The following is an 18,319-nucleotide window of genomic DNA, read 5'->3' as shown; positions in this document are numbered from 1 at the left end:
TTCTCTTATTTCACCACAAAAGTTTGCTGGTTGTGATCTATTCGAGCTGTTAGATTGATTTCATGGTCTTCTGGTGGGTCATAGTGCATGGTTCTAAGAACACTCTCCAGGTTCAGTACAGCTCTCAAACCACCTAGAACCAAATATAGCTCTCTGTTCTGTCTTAGATTAGGCTCAGGGATCCTGGCTTCAGGATCAGATTGATTAGTCATATATCAGGATACTTTCCTCTGGAATCAAATCAAGAGGACATCTGTGCTACTGCATTTCCAGGAAGCATGTTATGTATTCAAGTATATCAAATATATTGCATACCTTGCTCATCACAGACACGCCCAGAACCTGAAAAACCAAAGGCAAAAGCAGATACTAGAGCAGCAGTTAGAATTCCCTCCTCCAGGAAAAAGACCCATCCCCAACCTGAAAACAACAGCTAAGCAGGACACTGGGTCTTCCTAAAGGGTAGGGGCTGTTTGCATCCTCCCCCATTTCCAAAGAGAGACCCTGTACATTGACAGACTTTTCCCCCAGGGAAGTGTAATCTATACAAAGCAGCATAAAGAAATCAAGCCTTTGGGTTTCAAGCCTTATGATTTAAAGAGGTTCTACCAGACTTTGGTAAGAAGAAGAGTAGAGACTCTTGGCAGAAGGAGCAGTGAAAAGCTGTAAAATCGAAGTTAATAGGGCAGCTGACTTTGGAACTGGGATGCAGTCAGTTCTGCTGGGATGCTTGCCTTGAAAAAGGAAATTTGTCTCATTGAAATTGATATGTGAATACTTCTAGTATATTCTGAATTTTGTGTTTGCTTATGCACAGTTTTGTCCATGACAGCAGAAGGTGAGCTAGTTGAACTGACTTGTGTAGGAATAGTCACACAAACACCTCAAACCTGTCAGTTGATTCAGTTTACCGTGTTATGAGCTGCTTCCCATTCAAATCTGACATTCTAGCTGATTTCAGATGACCTTTCTTCCCATCACCATTTCACAATAACTCATCACTTTCCCAAGTGAATTCAGGTGTTTTTCAAGAAAAGTGCCATATATATATATTTTTTTAATTTTTTTTTTTTGGTAGTGTTTCTGTATTTCTTAGATGGTCTTCAAAATTAGATGCCAGGGGCACCTGGGTGGCTCAGTCTGTTAAGCATCTGCCTTAGGATCAGGTCATGATTCCAGGGGCCTGGGATCAAGTCCTGTGTTGGGCTCTCTGCTCCATGGGGAGCCTGCTTCTCCCTCTCCCCGCCCCACCCCCTGCTCATGCTCTCTCTAGCTATCTCTCTCTCAAATAAATAAGTAAAATATTTTTAAAAATAGAATTAGATTCCTATTTTTTATATGACATTGGTGGGGTTTTGAATGTTGTGCCCCTCCCCCATTTTCTCCATAATCCCTGTGTTTTTTCTTCTTCTATCTTGTGTATATGTTGTGCTATGGAAGAATTGACTGTACCTTGAAAGTGTACAGTCATCCTTATCTAAAACATCTATATCTCCTTTCCTCTGGTCTTTTTATCATAATTTGCCTCAATGATTGACTAAAACTAATGTAACGCAAACCATCTTTTTCAATTATGTTTTCAATTATGTTTTGCTTATTAGATTTTGGGTACATCAGAATCACCTTTTGGGGGGCATGTTAAAAATACAGATTCAGAGATCCATCTCTGAAGACTGGGGTTCATTAGGGATCTCTGTCTTTAACAGGGCTCCAGGTCATTCTCAGACAACTGAAGTGTGAGGATCACTGTCCTATTCCCTCCCACTAGCATGTACTTATATCTGTGATATCGCGAGTTCCTTATGATTCCATTCTTATCACATACACACATGAATACATGTCAAGAACAGATTTATCAAAGAGGTGGGGTGTGGAGAGCAAGAAGCGGAGATAAGGGAGCATAAGGTACAATCTATAACATCAAGGTGTTGACAATCTAATGTGGGAGCAGATGTGCACATAATCCGTAAAAGCTTCTGGATGGATAAAAATCACTTCTAAATCTCTTAAAAATACAGATGTCAGATTCCAACCCAGACCTACTGAATCAATCTCCCTGAGAAATGGCTCTGGGAAGCTGTATTTCAAACTTGAACCCAGGGTGATTTTTAGGTGGCTCACCTGGTACTACTCAGCAAAATGGCCAAGTTGACAATATATCTAAAGCACTTTATTAAATATATAAGAAGTACTACAGGGGAAAGAAATGATCAGATGAATTCCAGTTCAGTTGTGGGGTTCTGAGGCACGAATATTCCTGGCATGTTTGAGGAACATCGAGGACATTCAGGGTGACTGGTATGAATGTGTGTGTTGGCAGGGGTGTGAAAGGGTACAGCATGGGTAGGTTAATTAATGATGTATTTTTATTCGTTTAAAAATAGATGTATTGCACTTCTTATTTGTGAGGCACTGTTTTGGGTGGTTTATCTATACCACGTAAAAAGTTACACGACCACCATTTAGTAACATTTCAGAGACTGTAACAGGGAAGTAATGAAATAGCTGCTCTAAAGTGTACTGGAGTAATTATTTTAAGTTCAAACTTGGGGGAGAACACTATGGGTACTTGATCTAGGAAGGTATCATAGGCCATGAAATACCCAAGGACTTAGAAAAGAAACAAATTACCTGACCCTGTTTCATAATGATTTTTTTCTGTTCTGTTCTGTTCTCATCTTCCAGACATACCAGATGCTATCTTGCCTTTGGCCTGTATCCTTTGAGAATGAATATTCCCAAGAGGTGAGTCCCTCCAAGGTTTGGGAACCCTAGCCTGGAAATCGAGGCACCCTGTGCTCGCCGTTACCTGAGAGCACTGGCCATAAAGAAAGAGGACTTGGGAAACAATGTCTTGATCAAGCCTGGTGAGGAGTTGACCCTTGGGAGCGTGGAGGGCCACGGCGCCATAGATTACCATGACATCAGTCTTGGTCAGGCTCTTTTTCCCAGAAAAAATACCCTGAAAGAGAGACATGAAACCTATGACTGAAGGCGTTTTCTTTCCTCCATGTTGCTTCCTAATTCTACGAACCACTACAGGGTTTAAGAAATGGGACTGGGATGATGAAAATTAGTTTAAAACTGATATTCTTGCTTCTCAAATTTAAACACCTGGGACTGTGTTGTGGCTCTCTTGGGCTTTAAAAGAGGTCCCTGTGAGAAAGCTTGGGTTAGTTTTTGTTTATTAAATCCCTTTTCTTCAGGGGAAATGCAGTGTACATAGTGGAAACTGACCATGAAGCCTGAATGGCTGGTAGAGGGACAAACCGAGGCACACAAAGAACTCATTAGGACCTTCCAGGTCAGCACTAGTGACAGAAACTGGAGGAGACCTGTTAGACAGCTGGTCATTCTACAGGGTCCAGGCTTGGGCAGTTCTCACCTGAAATAAAGACCTGGGGACAGGGACAAGTATGAGGATGTTCACTGAAGGAATCAGTGTGGTTTGCCCTTGCTGTGACCAAAAGCTTTGGAAGAGAAGGTTAGTCTTTTTTACCTTACATCGATTCATGAAAAACTTTTCCCGATCTTGGAATGTTTTAAGAACTTTTAAAACAGTATCCAAGTGGCTCTCAGCACAGTATCCTAAAATGGATGTTATTCCCTAAAGTCAGAAAAGATAGGAGTTTTGAGTTTAACCATTCATTTATTCAAAAAATATTTATGGAGCACCTGTTACGTGTCAGGCACTCTTCTAGGTGCTTGGGACGCAACAGTGAACACACACCAAACTCCCCATTCTTGTGGTGCACACAACCAGGGGAAGTGACAGGGAAGTGACATTAAATAAACACACAATTCAGTAAACATGTAAATATATAGTACTTTGAGGGTGACACATGCTATGGAGATATGGAAAACAAGGAAAGAGAATAACTGCTGTAGTTTAGGGGGAGTTCTCAATTAAATAGGGCAGATGGAGAAGGCTTCATAAATAGGGGTGACATTGAGCAGTGTTCTGAAATAAAGGAGGGAGCAAGTCATTGGAAGGACTTGTGGGAAGGAGAGTTTCAAACAAGATGGGGAAAATGGTGTTAGAAAAATTGCCAAGAGCAATAAGATAATAGAACATCTGACAAGGAGAAAATAAATAACATAATAAAAAAGCAGTTTCAAAAATTCAGTAAGTTTAGTGGTTTCTGAACATTTAATATGAAAGAAAGGATCATGTAAACATCTCAAAATTTCTGAGGAGAATGTATAACAAAATATACTACAGGGTTTTTTTTTTTCTTTATACTAGGTGGTCTTTATTAGCCCTGGGAGTTTTTCTTTTAATTTATTTTTTATTTTTTAAATACATACACTCTCCTTTCTTCACATTTGCAAACATTGTGCAGCCTAGTCAGGGTAGGGAATGGCAAAAGTGCTTTGTAAAAGCTCCCCAGGTTAGGCTTATGTTTTCTCTAGGTTGAAAATCCATGGTATGTAAGGTTATTTTCAGATTGTAAAGTCAATGATTTTGAAGCTTATGATCATATATTTAAGTTAAAAAGTCAAGGTCAAAATATGTCAAAAATATTTACTAAGGATAATTGAAATTCATTTTGCAATATTTTTACAAATCTGGTTAAATAAATGAAATATTAATCTGAGGATGCTGGTTCAATATTCAAAAATCAGTCAACATGATACACCATATCAACAAAGGGGTAAAAACCATATAACCATTTCAATAGATGCAGAAAAAATATTTGACAAAGCACAACATCCATTCATGATAAAAACCCTCAGCAAGGTTGTTTAGAGGGAACATACCTCAACATAATAAGACCATATATGAAAAACCCACAGCTAATAACATACTCAATGGTGAAAAACTGAGAGCTTTCCCCCTAAGATCGGCAACAAGATAGGAACGTTCACTTTCACCACTTTTATTCAACAAAGTACTAGAAATCCTAACCACAGCAATCAGTCAAGAAAAAGAAATAAAATGCACCCAAGTTGATAAGGAAGTAGTGAAACTTTCACTATTTGCAGATGACATGATATTATGTATAGAAAATCCTAAAGATTACCAAAAACCTAGTAGAATTGGTAAATACATTCAGTAAGGTCACAGGATACAAAATTGGTATACAGAAATTGGTTGTATTTTTATACAGTAATAATGAAATAGCAGAAAGAGAAACTAAGGAGGGGATTATGCTAAGTGAAATAAGTCAAGTAGAGAAAGACAATTACCATATAGTTTCATTCATATGTGGAACATAAGGAATAACACAAGGGCCACAGGGGAAGGGAGGGAAAACTGAATGGGAAGAAACCAGAGAGGGAGACAAACCATGAGAGACTCTGGACTCTGGCAACTGAACTGAGGGTTACAGAAGGGAAGGAGCTTCGGGGATGAGGTAACTGGGTGATGGGTATTAAGGAGGGCAGGGATTATGATGAGCACTGGGTGTTATATGCAACTAATTAATCATTTAACACTACATCAAAAACTAATGAGGTACTTTATGTTGGCTAACGGAACATAATAATAAAAAGAAAAAGGAAAAGAAAAAGAAATTAAGAAAATAATCCCATTTATGATTGCACCAGAAATAATAAAATTATTATATTAACTATACTTAATTATTAACTATACTGTAGTTATTGACTTAGTTAATATGGTAATTAACTTAGTTAATATAGTAATTAACTTAGTTAAGTATAGTTAATTATATTTAGTCATTATAATTATTAACTATACTTAGTTATTAACTAAAACTTTAATAAACTTGACTGAGGAGGTGAAAGACTTGTACTCTGAAAACTAAAACATGGTTGAAAGAAGTTGAAGATGACACAAATGGGAAGATAGTCCATGCTCATGGGTTGGAAGAATAAATATTGTTAAAATGTCCATACTAGGGTGCCTGGGTGGCTCAGTGGGTTAAGCCGCTGCCTTCGGCTCAGGTCATGATCTCAGGGTCCTGGGATCGAGTCCCGCATCGGGCTCTCTGCTCAGCAGGGAGCCTGCTTCCCTCTCTCTCTCTGCCTGCCTCTCTGCCTACTTGTGCTTTCTCTCTGTCAAATAAATAAATAAAAAAATCTTTAAAAAAAAAAAATGTCCATACTACCCAAAGTGATCTACAGACTTAGTGAAATCCCTATCAAAACAACAACAGCATTTTTCACAGAACTAGAACAAATAATCTTAAAATTTGCATGGAACCACAAAACAATGGGCAAGAACAATCTTAAAAAAGAAGAATAAAACTGGAGGTATCACAACTCCAGATTTCAAGTTATACTACAAAGCTGTAGTAATCAAACAGTATGGTATTGGCACAAATATATTCAAATAGGGACATGATTATAAGGTCAATTAATCTTTTGACAAAGGAGGCAAGAATGGTGCTGGAACAACTAGAAAGCTACATATAAAAGAATGAAACTGGACCACTTTCTTATACCATACACAAAAATAACCCAAGATGGATTAAAGACTTAAATGTGGGCCTTGAAACTATAAAAATCCTAGAAAAAAGAGCAAAGGCAATGATTTCTCTGATATTGGCCTTAGCAACATTTTCTGCCTATGCCTCCTGAGGCAAGGGAAACAAATGCAAAAATAAACTATTAGGACTACATAAAAATAAAAATTTCTGCACAACAAAGAAAAGCATCAATAAAACTAAAAGATAACCCACAGAATGGAAGAAGATATTAGCGAATGACATATCTGATAAGGGGTCATTATCCAAAATATATAAGGAACTTATAGAACTCAACAACCAAAAAACAGATATCCAATTAAAAATGGGCAAAAGTCATGAACAGACATTTCTGCAAAGAAGACATAGAGATGGTCAACAGACACATGAAACGATGTTCAACATCACTCATCAATAGTCAGAGAAGTGCAAATCAAAACTACAATGTGATACCACCTCACACCTATCAGAAGGCAAAAATCACAACCACAAGAAACAAGAGTTGGCAAGAATGTGGAGAAAGGAGAACCCTCTTACACTGTCGATGGGAATGCAATTGGTGCAATTACTCTGAAAAACAGTATGGAGTTTCCTCAAAAAGTTAAAAATAGAAGTACCCCATGACCCAGCAATTGCACTACTGGGTATTTACCCAAAGGATACAAAAACAGAGATTTGAAGGGACACACCACTCTGATGTTTATAGCAGCATTATCAACAGTAGCTAAGTTAAGGAAAGCGCCCAAATGTCCGTTGACTGATGAATAGATAAAGAAGATGTATTATAATATTTACTTAACCACAGAAGGAATGAAATCTTCCCATTTGCAATGATGTGGATGGAACTAGAGTGTATTATGCTAAGTGAAATAAGTCCATCAGAAAAAGACAATGGACTTTTCATATGATTTCACTCATATATGGAATTCAAGAAATAAAACAGATGAACATATGAGAAGGAAGAAAAAGAGAGAGGGAAGAAAATCACAGGAGACTCTTAATGATAGAGAACAAACTGAGGGTTGATGGAGGGAGGTAGGTAGGGGATGGGCTAAATGACTATTGTGATGAGTATTGGGTGTTAAATGTAAGTGATTAATCACTAAATTCTACACCTGAAACCAATTTTACCATGTGTTAACCAACTAGAATTTAAATAAAAACTTGAAAAGAAAAAAAAGAGAAAAAAAATAACAACATACTAAGTAAAAAGTAAGAAGTCAGAACTTCTGCTAAAATACATCCATCAATGATATCAAAGATAACAAACAGTCCTTTTCTGAATATAGTTTCATAGTAGTTACACTCTATTGCACTTTTAGCAAAGAATCATTATCCAATTAGAGTTGGATACAGAAGTTAGTTCCTGAAAACTATTTACATTAACATCAAACAGAACCCATTGCTTGATAAAAAAATGTCTGGGAAACAAAACATTTTAACTTTTCCCAACTCCTCCCCGACCCATGTATATTCAGATATAGAATTTGGAAAATATAAATCAAAGAAAAGTAATAAGAAACCAAAATCATCCAGAATCTTCCACTAAAACATAATGACTATTTAATATTTTGGCATATTTCCTTCCAGTTTTTATAATTATAAAACTTAGGATCACTTTCTATATTCAGCTTTGTATCTTCATGTTTTTCATTTAATATTAAAAGCACTTTTACATATTGCTAAACAATTTTCAAAAACATGACTTCTGATGATTGTGTAGTATTTCATGGATGATACACCATATTGATTATAACCCTCCCTCCACTGTTGGACACTTCCACTATAATAAATAATGCTGTGATCAATAATTGGCTAAATCAATTTTTTAAAAAAGGAAAACAGAACTATGTATGATCCACTAATTGCACTACTGGGTATTTTCCCAAAGAATACAAAAACACTAATTTGAAAGGATATATGCACCCTTATGTTTATAGCAGCTGTATCTATAATAGCTAAATTATGGAAGCAGCCCAAGTGTCTATTGGTAGATGAACGGATAAAGAAGTTGTGGGGGAAAAATATATATGTATATATACATATATATAATGAAATATTCAGCTATAAAAAAGAATGAAATCTTGCAAATTTGCAACAACATGGATGGAGCTAGCAAGTATAATACTAAGTGAAATAAGTCAGTCAGAGAAAGACAAACACCATATCTTTTCACCCAAATGTAGAAACTTAAGAAGCAAAACAAAACAAATGAACAAATGAACCAAGAGGGAAAAAAGAGAGAGGGAGAGAGAGAGACAAACCAAAAAACAGACTCTTCACCATAGAGAACAAACTAAAGGCTACCAGAGGGGAGGTGGCCATCTCTATGTCCTCTTTGAAAAAATGTCTATTCACATCTTCTGCCCATTTTGTAACTGGATTATTTGTGTTTTGGGGTGTTGAGTTCTGTAAGTTCTTTATATATTTTGGATACTAACCCTTTACCAGATATGTTATTTGCAAATATCTTCTCCCATTCTGTAGATTGCTTTTTAGTTTTGTTGACTGTTCCCTTCACTGTGCAGAAGCTTTTCATTCTGATGAAGCCCTAAAGTGTATTTTTGTGTTTGTTGCCCTTGCCTCAGGAGGCATATCCGGTAAGAAGTTTCTACAGCTTATGTCAAAGAGGTTACTGGTTGTGTTCTCTTCTAGGATTTTAATGGTTTCCTGTCTCACATTTAGGTCTTTAATTCATTTTGAATTTATTTTGTGTATGGTGTAAAAAAAAAATGGTCTACTTTTATTCTTTTGCATGTTGCTGTCCAGTTTTCCCAGCACCATTTTTTCAAGAAACTGTCTTTTTTCTATTTGATATTTTTTCTTCTTTGTCTAAGATTAATAGATCATATAATTGTGGGTAGTCAATTCTGTTCTATTGATGTGTGTGTGGTCTATTCTTGTGCCAATACCCTACTGTCATGAGCACTACAGCTTTATAATATAACTTGAAGTCTGAAAATTGTGATACCTCCAGCTTTGCTTTTCTTTTTCAAGATTGCTTTGGCTGTTTGGGGTCTTTTGTGGTTCCATAGGTAAAGGGCTTTAAGAGTACACATCAAAACAGTCTGAGGGGTTTGAAGTGGCGGGGGGGTGGGAGGTTGGGGGTACCAGGTGGTGGGTATTATAGAGGGCACAGCTTGCATGGAGCACTGGGTGTGGTGAAAAAATAATGAATACTGTTTTTCTGAAAATAAATAAATTGGGAAAAAAAAAAAAAAAAAAAAAAAAAAAGAGTACACATCATGATGAGCACTACGTTATACACTTGAAACTAATATAACACTGTATGATAAATATACTGGAATTAAAAAAATAATGAGGCATTAACATTTAAAGAGGGAAGCACCATTTTTCTGACAAATTCTGTTGGATTATTTTGAATGTATCCATGGATTCTTGGTAAGTAAGACATTGTCATAAGACCTGCCAGCGGCTTTCCGGATGGAATTAATTACCATCATCATAAGAGGACATTGAAAGAAAGGGGTCCCACCTGTCGCTGATCCCCCAGTTGGTTGGGAGCAATCAGAAATTCCTTAATCTGTGAGCTTACAAAGTCTGTATCTTGGCAGGATGCTAAGGTGGTTCCCAAGGCTTTCCAAAGGAATTTCTAGAAGACAAAAGATAAGCAACAGCATGTCAAAAATTGGAAAGAAAAACTCCAATGAAAAGTGGAAAGTGTTAAAACAGTCATCCAAAGGAAGGAAATTTAGCTACTTAATAAACATGTACTTCTAGTATTATCTCTTCCTGAAAGTGTTTTCTCCCCCCCCCGCCCGGCAAGACAGTCCTTACCACTGCTCTTTCCTATTCCTCTAGGCCTTATGCTGAGCCATGATAATACCTTTTACTCTCTATTGTAACGTTCAATTTTTGTGTTTGTCTTTGGGCTCAGCATTTCAGTTCTCCGTAACAGAGGGTCTTATGGTCACTTTCAGTGTATAGTCCCTGGTAGCTAATAAATGTTCAACAAATGATTTTAGATACACATGTGAATGAAAATTAGATTATTTGAAGATGATGTCATCAGATATTCTCAACCTCCAAAGTATATCAACTTATTTTATTTAGGAAATTTAACCTATAATAGTTTTGAAAATAATACTTTGCCATCTCTACTATTATCTCTCTCTCAGGAGTAGGGTGAGTTGTCCAGAAGTGCTATAGCATGGTGTTCAGGTGAAGGAGAAATGCCATACAGGAACGTTTACATACATGTTGCATCTTTAGTAAGGGACTCTGAGTGAATTGGGGAAGGAAAACTCCCAATGAAAGAACACTGACGAGAGTATGTGGGAAATCATTCTGTGGCTTCCACATCCCTTAGAGTTGGTGAGAATGTTGGATTCATTACGCAAGACCCCATATGGATACCTCTGTAATGTCCAGATGGAGAAAAGGTGAGCAGAACAGACATGGCTTCCTCTTCTCTTTCATTACAAGCCATACAAGATTTAGAAGTAAGGCTGAGGGAACGGGGTAGCACAAGAGTGGCATCTGTTTGAACACCACAACATATGCCTGGATGTAAACACGTGTAGGTACATGTGTGTATACCTGTGTGTGTTACATATAGAAAAGATCTATAGTCTTGTGGAAGTAAGATACAAGGGAAATATTTACAAGAGAAGATACTTGCCATATGTCTAGAAAAATGAGGTCATGAAGTCCTAATTTGTTTTCTTTTTTAAAAATTTTTAAATTTTTCAAAATTTCTTTTCAGCATAACAGTATTCATTGTTTTTGCATCACACCCAGCGCTCCATGCAATCCGTGCCCTCTCTAATACCCACCACCTGGTTCCCCCAACCTCCCACCCCCACCCCTTCGAAACCCTCAGATTGTTTTTCAGAGCCCATAGTCTCTCATGGTTCACCTAATTTGTTTTGTAAGACTCAAATCATTTGTAGCTGTATAATAGCAGATTGTCATCCCCTTATTTAAAATGTCCATCTGGTCACACACAGGAGAAAAAACTGGCCAGGTGCAGGCTTATTCCAAGGACACTGCAGGGCTTGAAGGATTGTAGTGGTTGAGTGGTCATTATGGATCAGAAGGAATCTATGGCACAGGAGGAAAGGAAAACCTGGTAGCAACCAGTAGAGTTCAGTTAGTCCATTCAGGAGAAATTGTACAGATCAGTGCAGCTAGGGGTGAGCGGTGTGCATGAGGTAACAGAATAGGAGGAACAGCTGCCTAGGTGTTCCCTGATGAGGCAGCACCCATTGTGCTCTTGGATTTCCAGGCAAAAGGCCCCCATGACAATGTAAACTATGATGAGAAAAACTGTGTACTGCACAGGAATAAATGTTAATTAGGGTTAAAGTTGCTAGAGTCTGTTTAACTCCACCTTGGAGGAAGTAAAAGAGAGAGTCTGGAAAAGTCCTACGTCGCAGGAAAAAAACCCCAGTGTTATGAAGGGGACTTTTGTGTAAAGAGTTGGTCTCAGTGCCTCCCCTTCCCCCGTACTGATGAGCTGTTGCTTCTCTGCTGATGTTGGTCAGACTCAGTGTATCGTGCATTCTTCCTTTGAGACTTGGAGAGGAATTTCTGAAATCAGGAACCCATAACTGGGAAAAAATGTGGTCAGTTGCAAAAACAGCCAGAGCCTTTCTATCTCACCTCTATCCATGCCTCCTTACTATGAGAGTTTGCAGCTCCTCCTATTAGTATAGTCTATTTTGCCACTCCTCCAATCTGGGTTGGCCTGGTGATTTGCTTTGGCCCACAGAAAGTGGCAGAAGTAACAGTGTGCCTCTTCTGAACCTAGACCTCAAGAGACCTTGTATACTTCATGGCCACAACCGTGAGAGCAAGTCTGGGCTGGTCAACTGGAGGAGGAGAGACCACAAGGAACGGAAACAAGGTGACCTAGTTGAGATCATGGCAGACCAGCCAATCCCCAGTATATGCCAGTGGGAGTAGTTGAGACCAAATGGCTGCCCAGCTGAGTTCAGCCCACACTGTCAACCTGCAAACTTATAAACTAAGTAGGTAGCTATTGCTTTAAGCCCCTAGGGGTAGTTTGCAATGCAGCTAAAGTTAACTGGCATACTCTTACTTTCCTGTTGTTAAGTATAATGACAGAAAATCATTTAAACAGCTCACTGCTTGAATTGCTTTGCCTATCCATATCAACATGACTTTGGACCCATCTCGGGAATCAGGAAGCTGTTGGGCGGATGGTATTACATGAGAAGCATAAGTCTAGTTTGTATATGAGAAGATGAGGCATTGCTCACCAAATTCTCTTGAAGAGCATGTCTGCAGGCTTGATAGACCAATTTGGAGAATCACTACTCTACCAAATTAGAGAATCAGCCAGTGAGAGGAATTTTGAATATTGCATAGGAGAGTTGAAGGTTGGTAATAAATAATTTGTTAGAACAGACACTTAATACTAGATCTGATGAGTTAGGAAATGTTTTTCCAGGAAAAAAAAAGAGAAATGTTAGAACCATAATGATAACCTTCATCTACTCTTTATTGAGCACAAGTCTTCGGCCAGGTACTTACTTCACTAGGGACTTTATATACTTTATCTTTTTGAACCCTTATATCACCTTAATCCTCAGAGCCTGGTACAACTTCTATTTTAGATGAATATACTGAGGGTCCAGAGAGGTTAAGTAACTTTGTTACACTTACATACATAGTAAACTGCAGAAGCTGGATCCAAACCCCTTTTAGAATGAATGGCTCCAATGCAGAGGGTTAGGTAGAAGCCATCTGGGGTCAGAGGAAGGAGACAGCTGGCTTTTGAGCATTCTTTTAGCTTTCAGTTTTTGTTAAATTGTAGTAGATTGTTTCTCGTAGCCAGCATCACAAAACTGACCCAGTGGAAACCAAGATATAAACTAGCATTAGGGGTGCCTGAGTGGCTCAGTAGGTTAAGCCTCTGCCTTCAGCTCAGGTCATGATCTCAGGGTCCTGGGATTGAGCCCCGAATGGAGCTCTCTGCTCAGCTGGGAGCCTGCTTCCTCCTCTCCCTCTCTCTCTCTGCCTGCCTCTCTGCCCACTTGTGATCTCTGTCTGTCAAATAAATAAATAAAATCTTTAAAAAAATAATAAACTGACATTAAACCAGTGCTGTGACAGGGACCACTATTCGTCTTCATTATCTACTTTTCTCCCTTCGCTAAAACAGACCACCTAAATTTCAGCCAAGTACATATCTATCTTAAAGGCACTATATTACTCAGGTTTCCTTGTAGACAGGTGCCGTCCTATGAGTAATTTTTGGTTAAATGTGAGGTGAAGAGAAGGTAGCATTTTTTTTTTCTAGTGATTTTTCCTTCTTTTTGGTGGTAATCAAATTGGAAGTTGAGCAGCCATGTTAGGTTATAAGGTAGAAAGTAAGTGCCTTAGTTGAAAAACCAACCTTCTCAAGGGAGGTGTTGCTGTAACTGCCCATTTGCTCCTTGAAATCTCGACTCAGTTGAATGGTCCAAGCTACGTCACTGATCTTCCATAAAGATTCTTTGAGTAACTGTTGCAGGAAGTGGAAGTTAGATATGAATACAACCCTTAGTGTGCTTTCTTAGTACTTTCCTGTTACCTTAATTTTTTAAGTATAAATATATAGTAAATGAGATTATTCCTTTTCCCATTAAAAAAAAAAAAACTCGTGGGGCGCCTGGGTGGCTCAGTGGGTTGGGACCTCTGCCTTCGGCTCAGGTCGTAATCCCAGGGTCCTGGGATCGAGCCCCAAGTCGGGATCTCTGCTCGGCGGGGAGCCTGTTTCCTCCTCTCTCTCTCTGCCTGCCTCTCTGCCTACTTGTGATCGCTGTCTGTCAAGTGAGTGAATGAAATCTTAAAGAAAAAAAAAAAAAACTCGTTATTTCCCTTCTTATTAAGTAGGAGGGAACTTTCCCTCTTATTTTATAAGTTTATTTATTTATTTAGTTTTAGTAATCTCTACACACAATGTAGGGCTTGAACTCACAACCCTGAGATCAAGAGTCACATTCTCCTCCAACTGAGCCAGCCAGGCGCCCTTCTCTTTATTTATTTTAATAGCTATATGCTGTTATGTTCTGAATTTCCAATAAGAACAAGTTACTCAGAAGGTAGAATAAACTCCATGTAACTGCCTTCCTTTTCCCTCTTATATAAAAATTACCCAAAGTCTTAAAATAGAAATTAATCCACTTTGAAACTTAAATTGAAGTTAACATTTTTCAAGGTTTTTTTTTAGATTTTTAAAAAAATTTATTATTTATTTGACAGACAGAGATCACAAGTAGGCACAGAGGCAGGCAGAGAGAGAGGAGGGGGGGGGAAGCAGGCTTCCTGCTGAGCAGAGAGCCCGAGGCAGGGCTCAATCCCAGGACCCTGAGATCATGACCTGAGCCGAAAGCAGAGGCTTTAACCCACTGAGCCACCCAGGTGCCCAACAATTTTCAAGTTTTAAACAGATTTGGAAAAGCTTTATTTGTCAATGTTAGTTTGTTTTGCTACATACTAGAAGAAAAAGAAAGGACAGTTTTGGAATAAAGAGTTAAAATGTCTTGAAGAACCAATTAAATGTGAAAGTACATTTTGCTAACTTCAACTCTAGTAACTAAACATTCCTAGCTTCACCAATTGTTCTGAGCCAAGGCCTCAGTCAGCCATCTGAACCTATTTCCTTCTTCACTGAACAATACATAAAAAGGTGTTCTTGTCTTTTTGGAGGACAAGATCTATTGCAATTTCTGAAGTCCATTATTTCTTCTGTATTTTCCCAACTTTAAGTTTAGAAAAGGACTTTTGGTGTCAAAGCCCATGAAGATTTCTAGGTATTCTCTAAGGAACTCATTCAGTGAGTGGGCCCTTTGAAGAGAAGAAATTAAACAGCCTTGGAAGTCTGAAAGAAGGAGGTACATGCAAACAGTTTTGGGAGAAGGCTAAATAGAAATACACTCAAGATTGGAAGAGGGCAAAGAATGTTCTTGAGACTTCCCTCTAGAGAGAGAACTTTTCTTCCTAGTTGCAATAGTTACTTTAAAATGGTAACTGGGGAAAATAAGGTAGGAATTTTGAAAAAAAGAAGGGAGATGATAAAAGAAGCATGAATACAGGAGGAGAGGGGGATCCTAGAATTAAAGACCAGGAAAGTAGAGCAGCTACTTTCAAATCTCATATTGGGTAAGAATCATTCGTGAGGGTCTTTAAAACATACCAGTTCTCAGGAAACCATCTTAGAGACTCTGATTCTGGAAGGGGCAGTAATGGAACATGCAGGGGATGAGGAAAGGTCACTAAAACTTGACATTTTTAAGAAGTCATAGTTAATTTCTATTTAAACAGCTTATGAACTGAGACCATGCTCGGTTAAAAGATACCTTTCTGTGGGCTCCTTGACCTCCTGTAGTCTCCTGAAATCAAAATCCTCTCTGTAGAACCAATGTCCAGCTCCTACTTGCACTTTACCATTTTGGGGATTTTTGGATCTTTGTAACTGGTTGCAAACTGGTTGCCAAAGTCCAGAAATTTTATGGATTTTTTTTTCTAGAGAAATGGTCTAATTTGGCTCTTTGGTTTTTAGAAATCAGGAAAAAACACAGTGAGAAGCAGAAAGGTGAGGAAACAGAGTTGTATTTAGAAGCACAGAAGTGGAAATGATGTCAATTTGTGTTTATTTAAATGGTAAAAGAATGCAATTATAAGGAGAGGAAAAACTAGAAATTAGAGAAGATTTAAGATAGATACAGGGAAAAATATGAGTAGGTGAAATATTCAATACTATCTTTTTTTTTTTTAAAGATTTTTATTTATTTATTTGACAGAGAGAGAGAGATCACAAGAAGACAGAGAGGCAGGCAGAGAAAGCGGGGGGGGGGGGGAGGGAGGCTCCCTGCTGAGCAGAGAGCCCGATGCGGGGCTCGATCCCAGGACCCTGAGATCATGACCTGAGCAAAGGCAGAGGTTTAATCCACTGAGCCACTCAGGTACCCCAAAATCTTTAATACTGTCTTAACTCTTAACCAACTCAAAGACTAAAGATTATTGTTCAAATTATGGTGATGTAGAGACTATAATTCTTAAGCAATCACTTCTAACATTCTAGTTCTTTTCCTAAGGAAAAGAAACCTTGTTTACTGACCTTGGGTATCTGGATCTTTTTAATTAAGATGTGTGACTCTAGCTGATTTTTATCATCCAATCATCAACAATTAGTCTCGAAGCTACCCTTACCTGAAGCAGCATGGTTTCCCATAGCACGATGCTAGCGTTCTTTCCTAGAAATAGAAATTAAAAACAGAAAATAGAAATAGAAAATAAAGTCAGGACTCTGTTTCTCCCTTGCCAGGTCCCCAATGAATGCTGAAGCCCCACTTTAAGCTTTACAGAGGATGACTATTTCAGATGAAATTTACTATGTTGCCAACTTCAAGTGCTAATCAGACAGGAAAAAGTCTTCAGTCCATGTTACAAATCTAGGTTTATTTTTGGTTAACTTCAAGAGTAACTACTGTAATGACCATATTTTAATTTTCTAACATAAATAGTAATGACTTTTTAGAACAATACCAAAAGGGAGTTTGTCTAAATAGAAGAAAAAGACCAGAGCAAAAGTAAAAGCTTCTGCTAAGAATATTACCCACTGGATCCTCCTGTAGTACAAGTATGTGGTAGAGAATTAGAACATAAGGAATCAAGGAAAAAATATAGCTGTCTACTTTGCACATCAAGTTCATTGTTTTAATTGCCTCAAATGAACTTCAGGCAGAGAAGTGGTGCCTCATTTCTTTATGTTTTTGCCTCTTTCCATAAAGACCTGATTCCACTCCCTTGTACCTTCCAGAGGCTGCAGGAGCTCAGGAAAGCGTGTTTTCCACAGGTTTACCAACTTGGGGTGAATTATCTCAGGCAGTATCTTCAAAAGTCCTATTGCACCAGCCCCACATAATTTCCCTAAACTGGCAAGCATAGATATTACCTGAAAAATGGAAGATAAAAAGTTAATCAACTGCAGGGGTATTTAAAAGGTCCACTTGCCTTTTCCTTTTATCGCTGTCCTGGATGCCCTTGATTGCTACATTAGACCATCTCTCAACCAAACGTCAGTCTATTTCTTACTTATTTTTTTAAAGGTTTTATTTATATATTTGACAAGACAGAGATCACAAGTAGGTGGGTGGGGGGGAGCAGGCTCCCTGCTGAGCAGAGAGCCTGATGTGGGGCTCCATCCCAGGACCCTGAAATCATGACCTGAGCTGAAGGTAGAGGCTTTAACCCACTGAGCCACCCAGGCGCCCCCTATTTCTTATTTTAGAGCAAAGCTAATACTTAAACAACCCCCCCCATTTGCATCTGAGGATAAAGGGGAAAAATATATAGAAACCATCAAGCAAAAATAAATAGAAGGTACCAATACTTAGTTACATTTATTGATCAAATAAAGACACGTGGAAATGGTATCTGAGCAAATGTTACATATGGGAGGGAAAAGGAAAAAAGGAAATCTAAATAATAGATGTGGAATTTATTTGAATGGTACTTGGGAATCAAATTCAGTCTATGCTTATTTTAAAATAATAAATTAAGTTTAACGAGCATTTCAGAGCGAGAAGATAATCTTGCCAATAATTTTAATGAGTGTCATTAGGGTAGCAGGACATTTATTATGCCATTTTAGTGTTTCTTTTGGTTTGGACTTGCTGTGTAATTTTTATTGAGATTTATTTAGAACTGAATGATCTACATTGGCCTAGATTTCTCCCATATTAGTTATTCATAACTCACTCACCAGAAGTCTGGCCAATAGCTGCTGGGGCAAAGGAAGTTTCACTGGAAAGAGAAAGTGGTTTCCATTATTGCTGTGGGGGCTAGAGAACTCAGACTGGGGTTGGGTATATAAGCAAAGCACTATAGCCATTCTGGAAATGAGCCTTTCGTAAAAG

General features: G+C 38.2%; 1 protein-coding gene across 1 annotated transcript in view; it reads right to left on the bottom strand.

The window, feature by feature from the left end:
• The window catches only part of MROH2B (maestro heat like repeat family member 2B), a 66,784-nt gene that overhangs the window by 26,852 nt on the left and 21,613 nt on the right, over positions 1-18,319 (bottom strand). The window contains exons 15-22 of the mRNA XM_044232451.1: positions 18,166-18,206; positions 17,214-17,355; positions 16,611-16,654; positions 13,813-13,920; positions 9,925-10,041; positions 3,500-3,607; positions 2,810-2,962; positions 316-342 (exon numbers count right to left, since the gene is read on the bottom strand). Coding sequence (XP_044088386.1) covers positions 316-342; positions 2,810-2,962; positions 3,500-3,607; positions 9,925-10,041; positions 13,813-13,920; positions 16,611-16,654; positions 17,214-17,355; positions 18,166-18,206 — 740 coding nt within the window. The remainder of the gene's footprint in view (positions 1-315; positions 343-2,809; positions 2,963-3,499; positions 3,608-9,924; positions 10,042-13,812; positions 13,921-16,610; positions 16,655-17,213; positions 17,356-18,165; positions 18,207-18,319) is intronic.

This window comes from Neovison vison, chromosome 1 (assembly GCF_020171115.1).
Source record: "Neovison vison isolate M4711 chromosome 1, ASM_NN_V1, whole genome shotgun sequence".
Classification (NCBI taxonomy): Eukaryota; Metazoa; Chordata; class Mammalia; order Carnivora; family Mustelidae; genus Neogale; species Neogale vison.
This window is presented reverse-complemented; position numbering and strand designations above follow the sequence as displayed.